This window comes from Cebus imitator, unplaced genomic scaffold, assembly GCF_001604975.1.
Source record: "Cebus imitator isolate Cc_AM_T3 unplaced genomic scaffold, Cebus_imitator-1.0 Scaffold404, whole genome shotgun sequence".
In the NCBI taxonomy this organism is placed as follows: Eukaryota; Metazoa; Chordata; class Mammalia; order Primates; family Cebidae; genus Cebus; species Cebus imitator.
In genome coordinates, this window is record NW_016107719.1 from 1,707,532 (window position 1) to 1,725,577 (window position 18,046).

An 18,046-nucleotide genomic window follows, 5' to 3' on the forward strand; every position below is an offset into this window, starting at 1 on the left:
AAAAAAAAAAAAAGGACTAGGTTGGGTGCGGTGGCTCATGTCTATAATCCCAGCACTTTGGGAGGCTGAGGCGGGTGGATCATGAGGTCAAGAGTTTAAGACCAGCCTGACCAACATAGTGAAACTCCGTCTCTACTAAAAATACAAAAATTAGCCGGGTGTGGTGGCATGCACCTATAATCCCAGCTACTCGGGAGGCTAAGGCAGGAGAATCGCTTGAACCTGATAGGCAGAGGTTGCAGTGAGCTGAGATAATTTTTACTTGTATTTATTTATTTTTTTGAGACAAAGTCTTGCTCTGTAGCCCAGGCTGGAATGCAGTGGCATGATCTCTGCTCACTGCAACCTGTGCCTCTTAGATTCAAGTGATTCTTCTGTCTTGTCCTCCCGAGTAACTGGGATTACAGGCTCCCGCCACCACGCCTATTTAATTTTTGCATTTTTAGTAGAGAAGGGGTTTCACCATGTTGGTCAGGCTGGTCTGAAATTCCTGACCTCAAGTGATCCGCCTGCCTCAGCCTCCCAAAGTGCTGAGATTACAGGTATGAGCCACTGTGCCTGGCTTGGATGGTTTTTTAAAAATGAGCATAATTGTAGTATGTACCTCATAGTGAGTTAGTACAAGAAAAGCAGCCAACCTGGGCGATAGAGCAAGACCCCGTCTCAAAAAATGAAAACAAAAAACAAACAAACAACCCTAAGGAGGAAAGTGGCATTCTTTTTCAAGCATTTTTCCCCCTAATCCCCATTATGGGAGCTACAGCTTAGAAGCAACTTAAACTCTAATCCCTTAGCCTTAGAATCAACAGTATCTGACTTTGACATCCTCTGAGACTTGCTCACCTTCATGCAGGGAGTGCCACGTGCTCGTGGGTGACAGCGTGTTGACAGAGTGCACTGTGAATATTCTTCAAGTACTTGTGGTCCTGGGTCATCAGATGCTTGCATTCTACCCAGGTACAGAGGGCTTCCCATCATGATGGAGGCCAGCAGCATCAGAGAAGTGCCAGGGGCCTTTCCTCCGCGTGTAGGGCCGGCCTTGCAAACCTGAAACATCTCCTAGAAATGTCCTGCCTTCTAACAGCTGCTGCTTTACTTTCAGCTCTCAGAGTCCACTGCTGAATCCCAATTAATGGAGAAGGAACTGGATGAACTGAGGATCAGCCGGAAGAGAAAATGAAGACCCCAGAGCCATTCATTACGGAGTAGGATGTGGCTAAGTGCTTTTTTTTTTTTTCGGTCAGACTAATGATTTGGTCCTGGGAGAGAGTATCATATAATGGGACCCACAGGCACTGGCACCCTTGGGTTGGCAATCGAAGGTGAGATGGAATGGAGAAGACCAAGATTCCAGATGGGGGCAGTAATGAGAAGGCGCTTCACATGCACTGTCTGCGGATGCCAGTCTGAAAACCAGACTGCGTGGAGGTCTGGGTCTGCTGAAGAGCTTTTGGGTGCTCTCCATGCACATAAGCTTGCAAACACACATGTCCCAGAATAGCTCTGTTGGGAGAAGTGGCTGGAGTTCATCCTCTCACCCCCTTACGTCGGTGTTTAGGGTGTGGCAGCAGTTCTACAGAGCTCTATGTTGGGGGTCATAAATGAGAGGCTCTCCTGGCTCTTAAAGGCAGCCCTCTCTCTTCCTGCCTTTAAAGAATCGTCCTCCCTCACACCCAGCCTCCTCTGGCCTTTGCTTCTCAACAGCAAGCACCAGCCTTCCTCAGCAACACTATGTTTTATGCTACTTTCCTGTTTGCACTACTTTTTTATTAAATGATCTTAAATGATCTCTCTGTGACCAAAGTGACTAAAAAGAGAAGCATGAGCTCCTCAAGAAGTAAATGGAGCTGGTCAGGCGCGGTGGCTCACACCTGTAATCCCAGCACTTTGGGAGGCCGAGGTGGGTGGATCACCTGAGGTCAGGAGTTCAAGACCAGCCTGGCCAATAGAGTGAAACCTCATCTCTACTAAAAATACAAAAATTAGGCTGGGCGCAGTGGCGAGCACCTGTAATCCCAGCACTTTGGGAGGCCGAGGTGGGTAGATCATGAGGTCAGGAGATTGAGACCATCCTGGCCAACGTAGTGAAACTCTGTCTCTAGTAAAAATAACAAAAATTAGCTGGACATGGTGGCGGGCACCTGTAGTTCCAGCTACTCAGGAGGCTGAGGCAGGAGAATCGCTTGAACCAAGGAGGCAGAGGTTGCAGTGAGCCGAGGTCGCACCACTGCACTCCAGCGTGGTGACAGAGTGAGACTCTGTCTCAAAAAAGAAAAAAAAGAATTAAATGGAACCTGGCCAGGTGTGGTGACTCACACTTGTAATCCCAGCACTTTGAGAGGCTGAGGTGGCTGATTGCTTTAGCTCAGGAGTTCAAGACCTGGCAATAGTAAAACAAAATACAAAAAATCATGGTGGTGCACACCCATAGTCCCAGCCTCTCAGGAGGCTGAGATGGGAGGATCACTTGAGCCCAAGGAGGTCGAGGCTGCAGTGAGCTGTGATTGCTCCACTGCACTCCAGCCTGGGTGACAGAACAAGATCCTGTTTAAAAAAAAAAAAAAATGGAGCCTATAGTCTAAGCTTCTGTTGCTCCATCCAAAGACAGAATTGGCCGGGCGCAGTGGCTCACACCTGTAATCACAGCACTTTGGAAGGCCAAGGCAGGTGGATCGTCTGAGGTCAGGAGTTTGAGACCAGCCTGGCCCATATGGTGAAACCCCGTCTCTACTAAAAATACAAAAGAAAATTAGCTGGGCATGGTGGCACATGCCTGTAGTCTCAGCTACTTGGGAGGCTGAGGCAGAAGAATCACTTGAACCTGGGAGATGGAGGTTGCAAGATCGTGCCACTGCACTCTAGCCTGGGTGACAGAGCAAGACTCCATCTCAAAAAAAAAAAAAAGTGTTTAGGATGTGAGGAAATGTCATGCTTGCTGAAGAGCATTCCAGCTTTCCTGGGCAATTGGCAGAGGCTAATGCCAAACAGAAACAGTCTCTGCTCAAATTTACCTGCCCTCCTGCTTCATGGAGTTGGGACTGGCCAGGACCTGGCAGGGACCTAGTTGTTGGTGTGAGAATTTGTGCCTTAGGCAGTGTGAGCTGGACTTCTCTGGCAGGAGGAGAGAATCCAGCTCCTGAAGTCAAGTGGGAAGGAACTGAGGGGGTGGGGGCATGGAGCCCAGGGCGTTAGACTGGGGGCAGGCTACCATGGTTCGCCACTGCTGAATGCCTGGTACGTGCCTGGCACCAGGCTCCTTTGCTTGCACTGTCTCATTTTCCCTTCAGCTCAGCCCTGTGTGGCAGGGTCTATCAGCATATCTGTCTGCAGAGAAGGAGACAAACTCTGGGAGATTCAGACACTGATCGAGGACCACACAGTGGAAGTTGGAGCCTGAGTCACAGCCCACTGTGAAAGAAAGGAGCTAGGGGCAGCCTCAGAGGGAGCTGCTGTCTGCAGTCCATGCTTACCACCGGCAAAGCCCTCTACGTGGGGGATGGATCAAAGGGCCTATTTATAGCTCCAACCCATAACCTTACTTTCTGATACAAGAGAGAATGTTTACTACAGAAGAAATTGGAAAAGGATCCACATACATCACAGGTGTAAATCTTCAGATGCAGATAATAGGAGCAATGGAGTTTGCTTATGCCTCAGCTGGTTATCATTGGGGACCCTTTGTTAAGTACTCCCGATGCTGGACACCTCATTCTCAGGACAGTTTTTCAAGTTTGTTGTCCCCATCCCCGTTTTTTAGATGAAGAAACCAACCCAGCAGTGGAAGGGGTGGAGCCGGGACTGAAACCCTGGGCATCGTGGGCATATTTGGTTGTCACAGTGGTTGTGGGTCCCTACCATCACCACCATTGGGACCTAAACAACCTGTGGTAGGAGGGGAAGCTCTGCAGTGAAGAAGGAATTTATTTTGAGTGAGCAGGGAAGCAAAAGCCGTTGTTATGAGCAGAAAAATGCTGATCCAACTGCGGTTTGAAAAGGCGCTGTGTGTGGTGATTCACACCTGTAATCCCAGCACTGTGGGAGGCTGAGGTGGGTAGATTGCTTCAGTTTAGGAGTTCAAGACCATCCTGGACAATATGGTGAAACCTCGTCTCTACCAAAAATACAAAAAAAAAATAACGGCATGGTGGCTTGTGCCTGTGGTCCCCACTACTTAGGAGGCAGAGGTTGCAGTGAGGTGAGATCGTGCCATTGCACTCCAGCCTGCTGACAAGAGACCCCATATCAATCAAGCAATCAATAAAAATAAAAGGATCCCTCTGGTGGCTGTGTGGTGAGAACAGACTGAAAGAGGCTAGGCCCGGCCCAAGGAGGCCACAGTAGATGAGGTGAGGTGGTCTGATTCTAGATAAGACTTGAAGGTGGAGCCTACCAGTGTTTGCTGATGGATTGGGGTACGAATCAAGGACACTCCTATTAATGAAAGTCTTTAGGAGAAAAAGAAAATAAAATCACGAATCACCACACTAACCTTGTTTCCTTCAGTGAGGCGTTTTGTTTTTCTTGAGACATTATATACTTTCAAATCTAAATAGAGCCAGATATATCCTTCAGGTTCTGGCTGAAATTCTTCATCCTCAAAGACTTTATTGGCCAGGCGCAGTGGCACATGCCTGTAATCCCGGCCCTTCAGGAGGCCAAGGAAGGATTGGGTGAGCCCAGGGGTTTGAGACCAGCCAGGGCAACATTCTGAGACACCATCTCTACAAAAAAAAAATTTAAGTTAGCCAGGCGTGGTGACACACAACTGTGACCCCAGCTACTTTGGAGGCGGAGGTGGGAAGATCCCTTAACCTGGGAGATTGAGGCTTCAGTGAGCCAAGACTGTACCACTCTATTCTCCAGCCTGTGTGACAGGGCAAGACACTGTCTTGTTAAAAAAAATTTTTTAAGGGTCGGGTGATGTGGCTCATGCCTGTAATCCTAGCACTCTGGGAGGCTGAGGCAGGCGGATCACAAGGTCAGGAGTTTGAGACCAGCCGAGCCAAAGTGGTGAAACCCCGTCGCTACTAAAAATAAAAAAACTAGCCGGGTGTGGTGGCAGGTGCCAGTAATCCCAGCTACTCCGGAGGCTGAAGCAGGAGAGTGGCTTGAATCCGGGAGACAGAGGTTGCAATAAGCTGAGATCACACCACTGCACTCCAGCGTGGGCAAAAGAGCAAAAGTTTAAAAAAGGTCCTGGCACGGTGCCTCATGCCTGTAATCCCAGCACTTTGGGAGGCAGAGATGGGAGGATCGCCTGAAGTCAGGAGCTGGAGACCAGCCTGGCCAACATGGTGAAACCCTGTCTCTACTAAAAATACAAAAATTAGCCTGGTGTGGTGGTGGGCACCTAATCTCAGCTACTAGGGAGGCTGAGGCAGAAGAATCATGTGAACCCAGGAGGCAGAGGTTGCAGGGAGCTGAGACCGTGCCACTGCCCTCCAGCCTGGGCAACGGCGCAAGCCTCCCATATCAAAAAAAAAAAAGAATAAAGGTTCTGTGGACAAGAGGGTGGGAATGAGGGCAAGTGGGATGAGAAGCAATAATCGGAGGAAGTCTGAGTTTGAGTCCTTGCAAGGGGAACTGTGCACTTTTTAATGGGAGGGGCTTACAGCTTTCATAGGATTCTCCAAGGGACCCATGCCCCAACCCCTAAGAGCTTGCTGACACCCTTGTCCACTGCTGCGACCTCTGCCATCCTGGCGAGTCTCACATGCCCTCTCTGCTGCTGAGCCTTCCTCTGGAAGCCTTCAGCAATGCCTCAGCCCTCTGGTTTTCCTCTCTCTCCAGCCTTTAAATGTCTGATTCCATAGGGCTGTGTCTTCTGTTCTCACTCTGCCTATTCTTTTTTTTTTTTTTTTAATGGAGTCTCACTCTGCTGCCCAGGCTGGAGTGCAGTGGCGCAATATCGGCTCACTGCAAACACCTCCGCCTCCTGGTTCAAGAGATTCTCCTGCCTGGGCCTCCTGAGTAGCTGGGATTACAGGTGCCTGCCACCAAGCCTGGCTAGTTTTTGTACTTTTAGTAGAGATGGGGGTTTCACCATATTGGTCAGGCTGGTGTCAACCTCCTGACCTCAAGTGATCCGCCTGCCCCACCCTCACAAAGTGCTGGGATTACAGGCGTGAGCCAACACGCCTGGCCACACTCTGCCTTTTCTAGATCATCTCATCTCCTCCCAGTTTTGAATACTCTGCATTGCATGATTTCCAATATTTTTTCTTATCCCTTGGAAATTCTGTAATTGTTGAAGGAGCTCTTCATCCTTAAACAGGCTTTTTAAAAAAATCATGTGTTGCTCTTACGAATATAAACAACATTCATTGGTTTTCCTAAAAATTCTCCACATTAACATTGCTAATTACTTTCCATTTGGAGTCACTGCACTTTGGGAGGCCTAGGCCAGTGGATCACCTGAGGTCAGGAGTTTGAGATCAGTCTGGCCAACGTAGTGAAACCCCGTCTCTACTAAAAATACAAAAAAATTAGCCAGGCATGATGGCACACACCTGTAGTCCCAGCTACTTGGGAGGCTGAGGCAGGAGAATCGCTTGAGCCCAGGAGGTTGCAGTGAGCTGAGATCATGCCACTGCACTCCAGCCTGGGAGACAGAGCAAGACTCCGTCTCAAAAAAAAAAAAAAAAAAAAAAAAAAAAATTTTTATATCTGCGTACTTTCTGACCAGCTCACCTATTTACTAGAAATCTATGTACAATGCCTTAGTTTCCTCATTTCTAAATTGGGGATAACAGTGCCTACCACAGTGAGTTGCTGTGGAGATTAAATGAAGACACACTGCACCCACCCACACCCACAGGCACCAGAGCGCCTGGTACTCTAACCTTTGTTAGAGTGGTCACTCTAGCCTTTGTTTGGTACATTGCGAAGATTTACTCGATGTCTTCCCAAACCACTAATTTATTCTCCAAGACACTAATTTATTCTCACCAATTAACATATGGCTCAGGAGACTGAAACTGGATTAGTGTTTCCCAAAGTGTGACTCCAGGGTGCCTTGTTAAAATGCAGGTTTCCAGGCAGGGTCTGGGGAAGGGGCTGCAGGTGCCCTGTCCATGAAGGTGGCAGAGAAGCCCCTAAAACAGTCCAAGAAGCAGGCCAAAGAAATGGGCAAGGAAGATAAAGCTTTGGTCCTGGTCACAGGCAAAATTAAGAAATCTGGCAGCCAGGTGCGATGGCTCATGTCTGTAAATCCCAGCACTTTGGGAGGCCGAGGTGGGCAGATCACAAGGTCAGGAGTTCGAGACCAGCCTGGCCAATATGGTGAAACCCTGTCTCTACTAAAAATACAAAAATTAGCCAGGTGTGGTGGCGGGCACCTGTAGTCCCAGCTACTCGGGAGGCTGAGGGAGGAGAATTGCTGGAACCTGGGAGGTGGAGGCTGCAGTGAGCCGAGATCATATCATTGCAGTCCAGCCTGGGTGACAGAGTGAGCCTCTGTCTCAAAAGAAAAAAAAAAAAAAGAAAAGAAATCTGACAAGGAGAGGCACAGTGGCTCAGGCCTCTAATCCGAGGACTTGGGGAGGCTGAGGCAGGTGGATTGCTTGAGCCCCGGAGTTCGAGTCCAGCCTAGGCAACATGGTGAAACCCTGTCTTTTTATATATACATATGTATATACACACACACAATATATATATACAGTATATGTAATATATACATATGTATAGACCAGGCGCAGTAGCTCACGCCTGTAATCCTAGCACTTTGGGAGGCTGAGACGGGTGGATCACTTGAGGTCAGGAGTTCAAAACCAGCTGGGCCAACATGGTGAAATCCTGTCTCTACTAAAAATAATAAAAAATTAGTGAGGCATAGTGGTGTCTGCCTGTAATCCCAGCTACTTGGGACGCTGAGGCAGAAGAATTGCTTCAACCTAGGAGGTGGAGGTTGCAGTGAGCCGAAATTGCACACTGCACTCCAGCCTGGTTGATAGAGTGAGATTCCACATCTAAAAAATAAACATGAATTATCTGTATTTATATATAAATTAGCTGGGCGTGGTGGTGGCACTCACCTGTGGTCCCAGCTACTTGGGAGGCTGAGATGGGATGATTGCTTGAAACTGGGAGGCAGAGGCAGAGGTTGCAGTGAGCAGAGGTCAAGCCACTGCACTCCAGGAAAGAAAAAAAAAAAAAAGCTAAATAATCTGTCAAAAGCGAGCTGTTCCACTGTTTTTTGTGCCTGCGGTGATGGGGCCCTGACTCCATTCGTGTTTAAACATCAGGATTCCTGGCCACATCTTTGAACCAGGGAGGTGGAGGTTGCAGTGAGCTGAGATCATATCACTGCACTCCAGCCTGGGTGACAAAGCGAGACTTTGTCTAAAAAAAAAAAAAAAAAAAAATCCTATACTAGAATAAAGTGTTGTCTTGTAGCCTGTTGTACATTTAAGAATAAACTTTAAAAGAAAATACGAGGCCGAGCGCAGTGGCTCACGAGGTCAGGAGTTCCATACCAGCCTGGCCAACATGGCAAAACCCTGTCTCTACTAAAATACAAAAATTAGCCGGGCGTGGTGGCCGGCACCTGCAATCCCAGCTACTGGGATGGCTGAGGCCAGAGAATCGCTTGAACACGGGCGGCGGAGGTTGCAGTGAGCCGAGACTGCGCCATTGCCCTCCAGCCTGGGCGACAGAGCGATTCCCGTCTCAGAAAGAAAAAAAAAAAAAAAAAAAAAAGGAAAAGAAAATACAGTGGCTCATCATCTCTTCAAGTTGTTTCGCTCAGCAAGTAAAACCAGCCCAGAGTCTTGCCGGAGTCAGCCCTTTGATCTTTGTTCTACCCTAAACTCTTATCATCTGGAATTGAATCAACTCATTTGAAAAAAAGAAAAAAGCAAGCAGTTTCTGGGCTCACCCTAAACCCGCGGAACAGAATGACTGCGGTGGCACCCCGGAACCTCTCACAGGCCTCCTAGCTGCTGCTAATGCCCACTGAAGCCCGGACGCCCGGGTAAGGCCAAGGCTGCCGGACCGGCTGCGGGCTCTGGAAGACCTGGAGCTAGAGGGCGCCGCTCTCTCCCGGCTCGCGCCTCGGCTCCCGGAAGAGCGGCTCTGTCCGCCGTTCGGCTGCGCTCGCCTCCTCCTTTCCGCTTCCGGTGTACCCTACAGCCATGGCTGCTGCCGTCGCTGCTGCCGGGGCAGGGGAACCTCAGTCCCCGGACGAATTGCTCCCGAAAGGCGACGCAGAGAAGACTGAGGAGGAGCTGGAGGAGGACGACGACGACGAGGTACTAGGGGCTCGCGGGGTGCGGGGCGGGAAGCGGTCCTGCTCGTTGGTGTGGGATCCGCGTGGTACGGGATCCCAGCGAAGCTGCTTTTCTGGGAGGCGGGGTTAGGGGCCCCGCTGGGCCCGGGGGTGCCCTAGCTCCAGTGGGCTCGACGGCTCCCAGCGCCGCAGCGGGGCCGGGAATGGATGCCGCTTTTTCTTGTAAGACCCGTGCCTCCTCCACCACAGCTAGATGAGACCCTGTCGGAGAGATTATGGGGCCTGACAGAGATGTTTCCGGAGAGGGTACGGTCCGCGGCGGGAGCCACTTTTGATCTCTCCCTCTTTGTGGCTCAAAAAATGTACAGGTAAGGAATGAGGCAAAGGCATTGGGTACGTGCATGGGGTGACCGCGGTGCTGTGAAAGAACACGGGGTTTGGAAGCAGGAGACCTGGGCTGAGTGACCTTGGACTTGTTGTACCCTAACCTTTCTGAATCTCAGTTTCCTCTTCTGTAAAATGGGGATTCTTAACTGGCAGGGGCGTTGTGGGGGTTATTTCAGATTGTTGGAGATAATTAATAAGGAGCTTTGTAAGAACGAAGGAGATTGTTAAAACCGCCATCACTAAATGATACAGCTACCACAGCTGCCCCTTCCGTCTCTGGTAGGAGTATGGTTCAAGGAGTGGGTAGAATACGTTTACCAAAAACATTGGCATATGTAATGTGAGAGGTTTGGTTATTGGGTAGTTTTCCCCTGTTTTGTTTGCGTGTCTTCATGCTCTTCGAAGCATGAATCTCTTTGAAAACCCTCTGGGGGTTTTCCTCTGCAGGTTTTCCAGGGCAGCCTTGTGGATTGGGACCACTTCCTTTATGATCCTCGTTCTTCCCGTTGTCTTTGAAACTGAGAAGTTGCAAATGGAGCAACAGCAGCAACTGCAGCAGCGGCAGGTGAGCCCAGAGCCTGGGCATTTTGCCATTGGTGGAGACGCAAGTTATTTCTCTAATTGTCTTCCATGAAACCAGTCGCTGGTTTCACGGACAACAGTTTTTCCATGGATGGTGGGGGTAGGGGAGATGTTTTCCGGATGATTCAAGTGCATCACATTTATTGTGCACTGAATTTCTATTATTATTACGTTGTAATATATAATGAGTAACCCCACAATGTAGACTCAGCGGGAGCCCTAAGCTTGTTTTACTGCAACTAGACAGTCTTGTCTGGGGGTGATGGGAGCCAGTGACAGATCATCAGGCATTAGATTCTCAAAAGGAGCATACCACCCAGATCCCTCTCATACACTGTTCACAAAGGTTTGTGCTCCTGTGCGAATCTAATCCTGCTGATCTGACAGGAGGCAGAGCTCAGGTGGTCATGTGAGCAATGGGGAACAGCTGTAAACACAGATGAAGCTTCCCTCACTTGCCTGCTGCTCACCTCCTGCTGTTCACCTCCTGCTGTGTGGCCCAGCTCCTAACAGGCCATGGACCAGTGCCAGTCCATGGCCCAGGGATTGGGAACTCCTGTTCTCGAACCTGGGTTGACCAACAGTTAATGTGTGGTGGGGACTGGGATCGTGTCCATGCTGTTTCAGGTGCCTGACGGTGAGAATAACATCTCAAGGCCTGTATGATGCCTTATACCACTCCTTTTCTTTTCCAGATACTTCTAGGGCCTAACACAGGGCTCTCAGGAGGAATGCCAGGGGCTCTACCTTCACTTCCTGGAAAGATCTAAATTGTTACTGCTCTTTGAGCTGTCTTGGTGGGAGAAATTTGAAATTCAGTAGTGTTTGAACTGCTGATTATTTGAATTTTTTTTTTAAACTTTGGCACATTGATCTATCTAAACCTGGGGGAGAGAATTCTCCCCACATTGTCTCATGGAAAGACTCAACTTGCAACTGTGCCCTCCATGCTTTCCTGACTTGCTTCTGTCTTCACTCTGATATCAGAGTGCAGCCACGCAGATGGTTATTCCAGCTCTGGCCACCCCACTCCTTTCACCAAATTGCTCCTAACTGGAAGATCTCACTTTCCCCTTGTGGGGTAGGAACCGATGCCAGTGGGAGGGATGTGCCCCTGACTATTAATGACTGCTTTTTTTTTTTTTTTTTTTAAGAATAGAGCTATTGGGGAGGGACATGTACACAATGCGAAACAGACAAAATGCATTACACCTGTAGTGTAAAGTGGCCACTATGAATTCCCATGGATAAGAGGAGGGAGGCTGCAGCTTCAGCCACAGAATGGGGACTATGGAAGACAGGGCAGGGGCTAATTTTCTCTGCGTATTTTGGCTGTTAGACCTGGGTGTGTGGGTTTAAAAAACCAGAAGTTAATGCTCACTTTTTGTATTTAAATATTAAAAATGATTCCAACTGAAAGTGTCATCCATGTGCTTGTGAAAAGTACCTTGAAATGAGACCAGAGTCAGAGACACATACTGTCCCTCACATTTCCTCTCACCTAAACCAGCAGGACCTCCATCTTAGTACTTACCCCATAGGCCCAGATTGTTTCCAAAAGTGAAAAAAATCATTTTTAGCCAAGTATTTCATAGCAATCTTTATCCTGAATTTAGGCAGTCACTTTGAGATCCATCAGCCTAAAATAAAAGATTGGGTCCATGTACTTCTTCAGTCTATAATGACACTAATTATAAAGCATTTGTAGAGAATAACATTTATTTCTGCAGAATTGGGACAGATTTTTTTTTTTTTGCCTGAGACCAGGTCTCACTGGAACAAAGTGGTGTCATCTGGGTTCACTACAACCTCTATCTCCCAGGCTCAGGTGATCCTCTCAACTCAGCCTCCTGGGTAGCTAGGACTACAGGAACATGCCACCATGCCCAGCTAGTTTCTTGTATTTTTGGTAGAGTCAGGGTTTCACCATGTTTCCCAGGCTGGTCTTGAACTCCTGAGCTCTAGCCATCCACCCACCTCTGGCATCTCAAAAGTGTTGGGATTACAGGTGTCAGCCACCATGCTCAGCCAGAGCAAGCCTTTTATGTGAGTTATCAGATCAGTCAACACTAGACAATTTAGGAGATGGTATCCCCATTTTACAGAAGAGACAGCCACAGAAAGGTAATTGCTCAGGCTGCAAAGTTAAGTGCTAGACCTGGATTCCAATCCAGGCAGTGCAACTACAGAATGCTGCTGCTGTGCACTTAGGATGGTGAAGCTGGGCCCAGGCCCTCTGTGCAGATGTATGGTCTTTCACGTTTTAACTAAGGAAAAACACGAGTCCCCAGTGTGGTACAAACTTGTAGATACCTGGATTCTTCACATTGTCAGGCTTAATTTTAATAAAATAAGACTGAAAAATGTCTTGGGGACATCTTTTGAACCAAATCCCATTTCAGCAACGATCCTGTCTGGATTTCTCAGGTTATAAAGATTTAATCAAAGCAGGTATGTCTCTAAAAGATGACTTATGCTGGCAATGAATTCCTTTTAAAACAGGATCATACTAAAGTTTATTTTTCTTCCTTTGTACAATTAGAGAATTCAGGCAGACAAGACATACGTTTTCCATTTTTAATATTTGGTTAAACAAAATACATCTTTTGTAAACAAACCCAGCACAAGGCCAACAAAAAGGAATAAAAGCAAGAAAAAAAAGCCTAGGGTTGCCCCTTCTTGGGCATCAGGGTCAGGCCTGCTCACTTCCTTGAAGAAAGTGGGGCTTTTTGCCCTTGGGCATCAGCATGGGTCCCTGTTCCTAAGCACCAGAATTGGATATGAACAGAGAAACCAGCCCTGAAATGTTTAAGCGTCTTTGCATATCCCATTGGCTCATGGACTCCCAAGTGCATGGGGACTCTGAAGTGCCATTTGCACAGGCCCAAGCGGATTTGTGGAGAGGAGTTTCCTCCTCTTCCCAAGAAATGGCTTACTATCTCTGACAGTGCCAGTGGCCCCAAGGTCCTGCTTGTGACAATCAGCAAGATTGGCTGTAACGTCTGGCTGGTGGTGGTTGGAATGTCATTGTGCAGGGCGGGAAGAGCTCCCTGTGGTGCCAAGCAGGTCTGCTGTAGAAAATGGTGCAGAAGAGATCGGCCAGTTGCTGAGAAGACACAATGAAGTAGCCGCTTGGTGGCCTGTTACTCAGCATTAAAAAAAAAACGGCCTTGTTGGATTGAAGATACATGTGCAGAAAAAGTGCTGGTGTAAACATGCACTCCAGTCACAGGGGGAGAACGCCTCAGCTTCACCCCGTTAAGCTTGCTCAGGATCAACATGCAAGCCCCAGGCTGGCTTTGCTGCTGGAGAGAAGTCTGGCCAGTGGGGCAGCTCTTAGTACCTGCCAAGACCATCGATCTGAGGGCCAGTGGGTCACCCCTGCCTGCCCACCTGCCTCGAGGCAACCACATCCACTTTGGAGACACGTGTGTGGTATGATACTTATTTCTCTTTTGTTTTCCAAAGTTACAAGAGAAAAGTGGCCTACAACTATTTCAAGAGGTAGGGGCAGGTTGAACTTCCACTGATTAATATAAAGAAAATGACAGGAAGATGGCAAACCCAGGTCCTGTTCCATCCACAATGCACAGAACCACCCAACTTGGCACTATAGTGACAGCCTCCGAGCCTAAAACATCTACTGAATTCTGGCTGCTCCTACTCTGAGAAGCCTGTCTTCATAAAACTTTCCTCACCCAACTCTGCCCCAAATTAGTGGAATTTGATGTCAAAGGCAGACTTTTTTTTTCTGATTTTGCCAGCGTGACTAAACTGGGAAAACTGCTTTTTGGCTTCTCTTGTCCCAGAGCCTCCTAAATCAATGTCGTGAAGTGGTAGGGACACTAAGAAAGCGAGCCACCGCATGGCTGTCCCAGTTTGGCTTTAGCCACATCCTGGTTAGGTATCTATCTTACTCAGCTCACGCTAGAATATTAGTGTGGAATATTAGAGAACTTTTCATTATAAAACTCAATGTATAGCCATAAACCACCCTTACACCTCGGGAGAAGGGTTGGAGAAGCCTGCTGGACCGCTGCCAGAGTTTTGGGACATGGTTTCCTGAGAGATCTTTATGCTCTGGCGTCTTCAAACCAGTCCCATGGGGTTTGTGTGCGTTACCTTCAGACCCAGACAGGATGGAAAGTGGAGGCAGCATCTCTAGGTGAGTCTCAAGCAGCAGTGACAACTCAGCAGAACACCTGTGTCAAGTCCTCACAGAAAATGGAAAATCAGCTAGGATTCCCTCCCCACTCCACTTTCTCCTCTGTCTCTTAAGCAAAACAAGGGTTTGTAACTGCTGGCCTTGAGTGCACAGAGCTCCTACCTTCCTTGCCCAGGAACAAAACACTGGGTAGTTCTTACAACAGTCCACATGTCTGTCCTATTGCACTGTCAGATCTGAAGGGGAAAACCCGATGAGACGTTTAGGGAAGCAGCAGGGGCAGACCCACTGCAGAGGCCACAGCACATCACAGACACTGAAGGGGCTGAGCTGAGAGGGAGGCTGGGCAGAACTGTGTTACACATCAGTCCTCCAACTCTGATGGGCCTCTACCTCCTCTGGTACCACCAGGAGGAGTTCACAGTTCTTTCCTCGTAAATGATGTTTTAGAAACTTCCTATGGAAAAAGGAATAGAGAAAATAAAATGCTAGTGAGTTGCAAATTCCAGTCTCAGGACCACAAAGTCACCAGAAACCTCACTATACCCTTGGCGGTCCTAAAAACATTCCTGTAGTCATCTGGTTTTGGAGATTTGGTTACCCCTCCAATCTGTCTGCTTAAAATCCCAACCTAAATTTTTGCTCATCTTTGTAGTTACTGCCAACAGTGGCTGGTTCTGTGACTAACAGTACCCAAAGTACTATAAAGGACTTTTTCTTTTTTTGGAGACAGAGTTTCACTCTTATCTCCCGGACTGGAGGGCAATGGCATGATCTTGGCTCACTGCAACATCCTCACTGTGATTCTCCTGCCTCACCCTCCTGAGTAGCTGGAATTACAGACAGGTGCCCAACATCATGCCTGGCTAATTTTTGTATTTTTAGACAGGGTTTCACCACGTTGCCCAGGCTGGTCTCAATCTCCTGACCTCGTGATCCACCTGCCTTGGCCTCCCAAAGTGTTGGGATTACAAGCATGAGCCACTACGCCCAGCCTCTAAAGGACTTTTATAAATGTTCTTCTTTGGTCCTAGGGAAATTCAGTCCTCCCTGGCCTGAATTAATGTCTTCCTTTCTATGAACTGGCAACTACATTGTCTCAGTTGTCTTCAATGGAGAGAACGCTACAACGCCAGCCCCGCCAGACCAGAAGGCCAGTATCCCAGGCTGTGCATCTTCCCTACCAAAAGGACTTAAAAGTACCGATGGACCATCGAAGATTAAGGTCAGGTCTGAGACTCTATGATTCTAAAGTAAGGCAGGGAGAGAATCCAAGGACACAGGAATTTCACTGCCTTTGTCAAATAACCAGAGATGAGCTCCGTGTCCCCAACATAAGAAATGAAGGAGCCCAGCACCTTGGCCACAACAGGTGCCGATTACCTGAGCTCACTCTCGCCTCCAATCCACTCGGGCATCTTGAGTTTGGAGTCGAGGTTGTAGTAGGCTCCTCCCACCTCTCGGACACAGATCCAGTGCTGCCTTTTGAGGGGCAGCTTCAGTGGACCCCAGCATAGGCTGGAGGGCAGATTCATGATGAAGCCCATGACGTTAGTGAGGGCAATGACGCCGACATCCCTGCAGAGGAGAGAAATGGGGATGGGCTCTGAGGCAGCCCACTTCCCAAGGTTCTCTGGTTGTAATACCACAACTGGCTACCTCCCCACTCATGCCACGAGCCCAAGTACTAAAAGCTTATACCACAACCGTGCTGTTCTCCACCAAGTTAAGCCTGATTCAGATTACCTGCGCTTGTCCCACCAAACAGCTTCATAGCCTTTGGTTTGAAGTGCTGCCATAATGACATTCACATCGTAGTTGCCATTTCCCAGCATGCTCTTCTTGTGAGGTGTCACCATGGTGTTTGGAGACAACCTACCAATGTGAAAAGAGGAGGGCTGAGACGTGCTGGGTGGGCTAACCCCTCCTGGCCCTGCACTGCCAGGGATAGAAAGCACTTTACATCACTGCCCCTGAAGTTAATTTCCCCACATGCAAGTGCAATGTCACCATCTTCTACCTAAGTATTTTGCAAGCATTCCACGAAGGAGCCTCACTTATGAAATCTGCTGCCTACGGCAGCCTTTCTGCAGTCCTCCTCCTGATCTGATCTTCCTGCCTCATGCAAGCCTTTTTTTTTTTAAATATTGGAAAATAGGATTCAATATTTTCTTTTTCTTTTTTTTTTTTTTTTTGGGACAGAGTTTCGCTCTTGTTACCCAGGCTGGAGTGCAATGGCGCGATCTCGGCTCACCGCAACCTCCGCTTCCTGGGTTCAGGCAATTCTCCTGCCTCAGCCTCCTGAGTAGCTGGGATTACAGGCACGCGCCACCATGCCCAGCTAATTTTTTGTATTTTTAGTAGAGACGGGGTTTCACCGTGTTGACCAGGATGGTCTCGATCTCTTGACCTCGTGATCCACCCGCCTCGGCCTCCCAAAGTGCTGGGATTACAGGCTTGAGCCACTGCGCCCGGCCTGGATTCAATATTTTCATTTGCATGGATAGTAACTGCTGTCACTCCTGCTTTCTGTTTAAGGCCTGTAAACTTGGTAATCGTTAATCATTAAATACTCAAAGTACTGAGGTCTATGTTAAACTGGAACGCATGGCCCACCTAAGGCATTCTGTGTGTGTGTGTATGCGTAGTACATGAACAAATTTTTCTCAACACTGAAGAAAAAATTTTGTGCCAAGAAAACAAAACTCAGCTGCAGCACTGGTTTGCCCACCCAGCTTGAAGCCATTTACTTCCGGTTTCTTTGGCCAGTCTGTATTTCAAACAAGGTCCATACTGAAGGCATTTCTAATCCTATTATTTTACTTTTATGAACTTGGAGCCGAGGAAAGGCCATTTTGAAGGAAGGGTTCAAAGGGCATACCTTTGACCTTCGTGTGAAGGGGAGAAAGGGAAATGTGGTGAGTTCTCAGGGCATAAAGTGTATATTCAAGAGGCTACTAGATGCCATCTCCAGAAAAGAATCAAGACATTAGGCCAAGGATGTTAACTCTACAAAACTTAAGAAATCTTGTCAAGTGTTTTTTTTTTTTTTCCTCTGAGATGAAGTCTCGCGCTGTCACCCAGGCTGGAGTGCAAAGGAGCGATCTTGGCTCACTACAACCTCCGGAGAGGCCTTTTGTTGGCCATCCAACCGTAAGTTTCTCCCAGGCACTACCTCATATCAGCCTTTTGATTTAACTACAATCCTCTGTCACTAGCAGACGTGTTTCTCATCGGTCTGTTTTTCTACACTAGACTGACAGCAGGGGCGCTGACTATCCTGTTACCTCATTGCTAGGGCCTAAAGAGTGCCTGGCACATGACAGATGCTCAAGGAATGTTTGCTGAAATGCTAAGTGTTTATTTTTGTTATCCCATCTCTTTCCATGTAAACATTAGTAACTGACTCTTAAAAGGGCTATATGCTCTTCTCCAGGGCTAGCTAGCAAAGAAATCTGCAACTGGCCGGGCGCAGTGGCTCACACCTGTAATCCCAGCACTTTGGGAGGCCGAGGTGAGTGGATCACCTGAGGTTTGGAGTTCAAAGCCAGCCTGACCAACATGGAGAAACCCTGTTTCTACTAAAAATACAAAAAATTAGCCAGGCATAGTGGTGCATGCCCGTCATCCCAGCTACTTAGGAGGCTGAGGCAGGAGAATCACTTGGGCACGAAAGAAGGAGATTG

The 18,046-nt window shown here is 48.2% G+C and overlaps 3 protein-coding genes and 1 long non-coding RNA gene across 10 annotated transcripts in view; 3 read left to right on the plus strand and 1 right to left on the minus strand.

The window, feature by feature from the left end:
• The window catches only part of CBY1 (chibby family member 1, beta catenin antagonist), a 27,474-nt gene extending 25,683 nt beyond the window's left edge, over positions 1 to 1,791 (plus strand). For 5 of the 7 annotated variants that reach the window (XM_037731538.1, XM_017509006.2, XM_017509011.2 and 2 more), the window contains one exon: positions 1,103 to 1,791. In XM_037731538.1, the coding sequence (XP_037587466.1) occupies positions 1,103 to 1,180 (78 nt within the window). In that variant the 3' untranslated portion in view covers positions 1,181 to 1,791. The remainder of the gene's footprint in view (positions 1 to 1,102) is intronic. The other 2 variants (XM_017509010.2, XM_017509012.2) reach the window with 1 other exon arrangement.
• Positions 1,792 to 9,082: 7,291 nt separating this feature from the next.
• Positions 9,083 to 11,614, plus strand: TOMM22 (translocase of outer mitochondrial membrane 22). Its single transcript, XM_017509018.2, has 4 exons — positions 9,083 to 9,248; positions 9,476 to 9,594; positions 10,061 to 10,178; positions 10,891 to 11,614. Exons 1-4 carry the CDS (start codon positions 9,132 to 9,134, stop codon positions 10,963 to 10,965), a joined length of 429 nt encoding a protein of 142 aa, XP_017364507.1. The 5' UTR covers positions 9,083 to 9,131; the 3' UTR covers positions 10,966 to 11,614.
• Positions 11,615 to 12,682: 1,068 nt separating this feature from the next.
• The window catches only part of JOSD1 (Josephin domain containing 1), a 14,041-nt gene continuing 8,677 nt past the window's right edge, over positions 12,683 to 18,046 (minus strand). Inside the window, exons 2-4 of the mRNA XM_017509016.1 lie at positions 16,107 to 16,235; positions 15,744 to 15,938; positions 12,683 to 14,817 (exon numbers count right to left, since the gene is read on the minus strand). Coding sequence (XP_017364505.1) covers positions 14,718 to 14,817; positions 15,744 to 15,938; positions 16,107 to 16,235 — 424 coding nt within the window. The 3' untranslated portion in view covers positions 12,683 to 14,717. The remainder of the gene's footprint in view (positions 14,818 to 15,743; positions 15,939 to 16,106; positions 16,236 to 18,046) is intronic.
• Positions 17,039 to 18,046, plus strand: part of LOC119468269 — a 4,084-nt gene continuing 3,076 nt past the window's right edge. The window contains exon 1 of the long non-coding RNA XR_005196926.1: positions 17,039 to 17,513. This is a non-coding gene — a long non-coding RNA (uncharacterized LOC119468269). The remainder of the gene's footprint in view (positions 17,514 to 18,046) is intronic.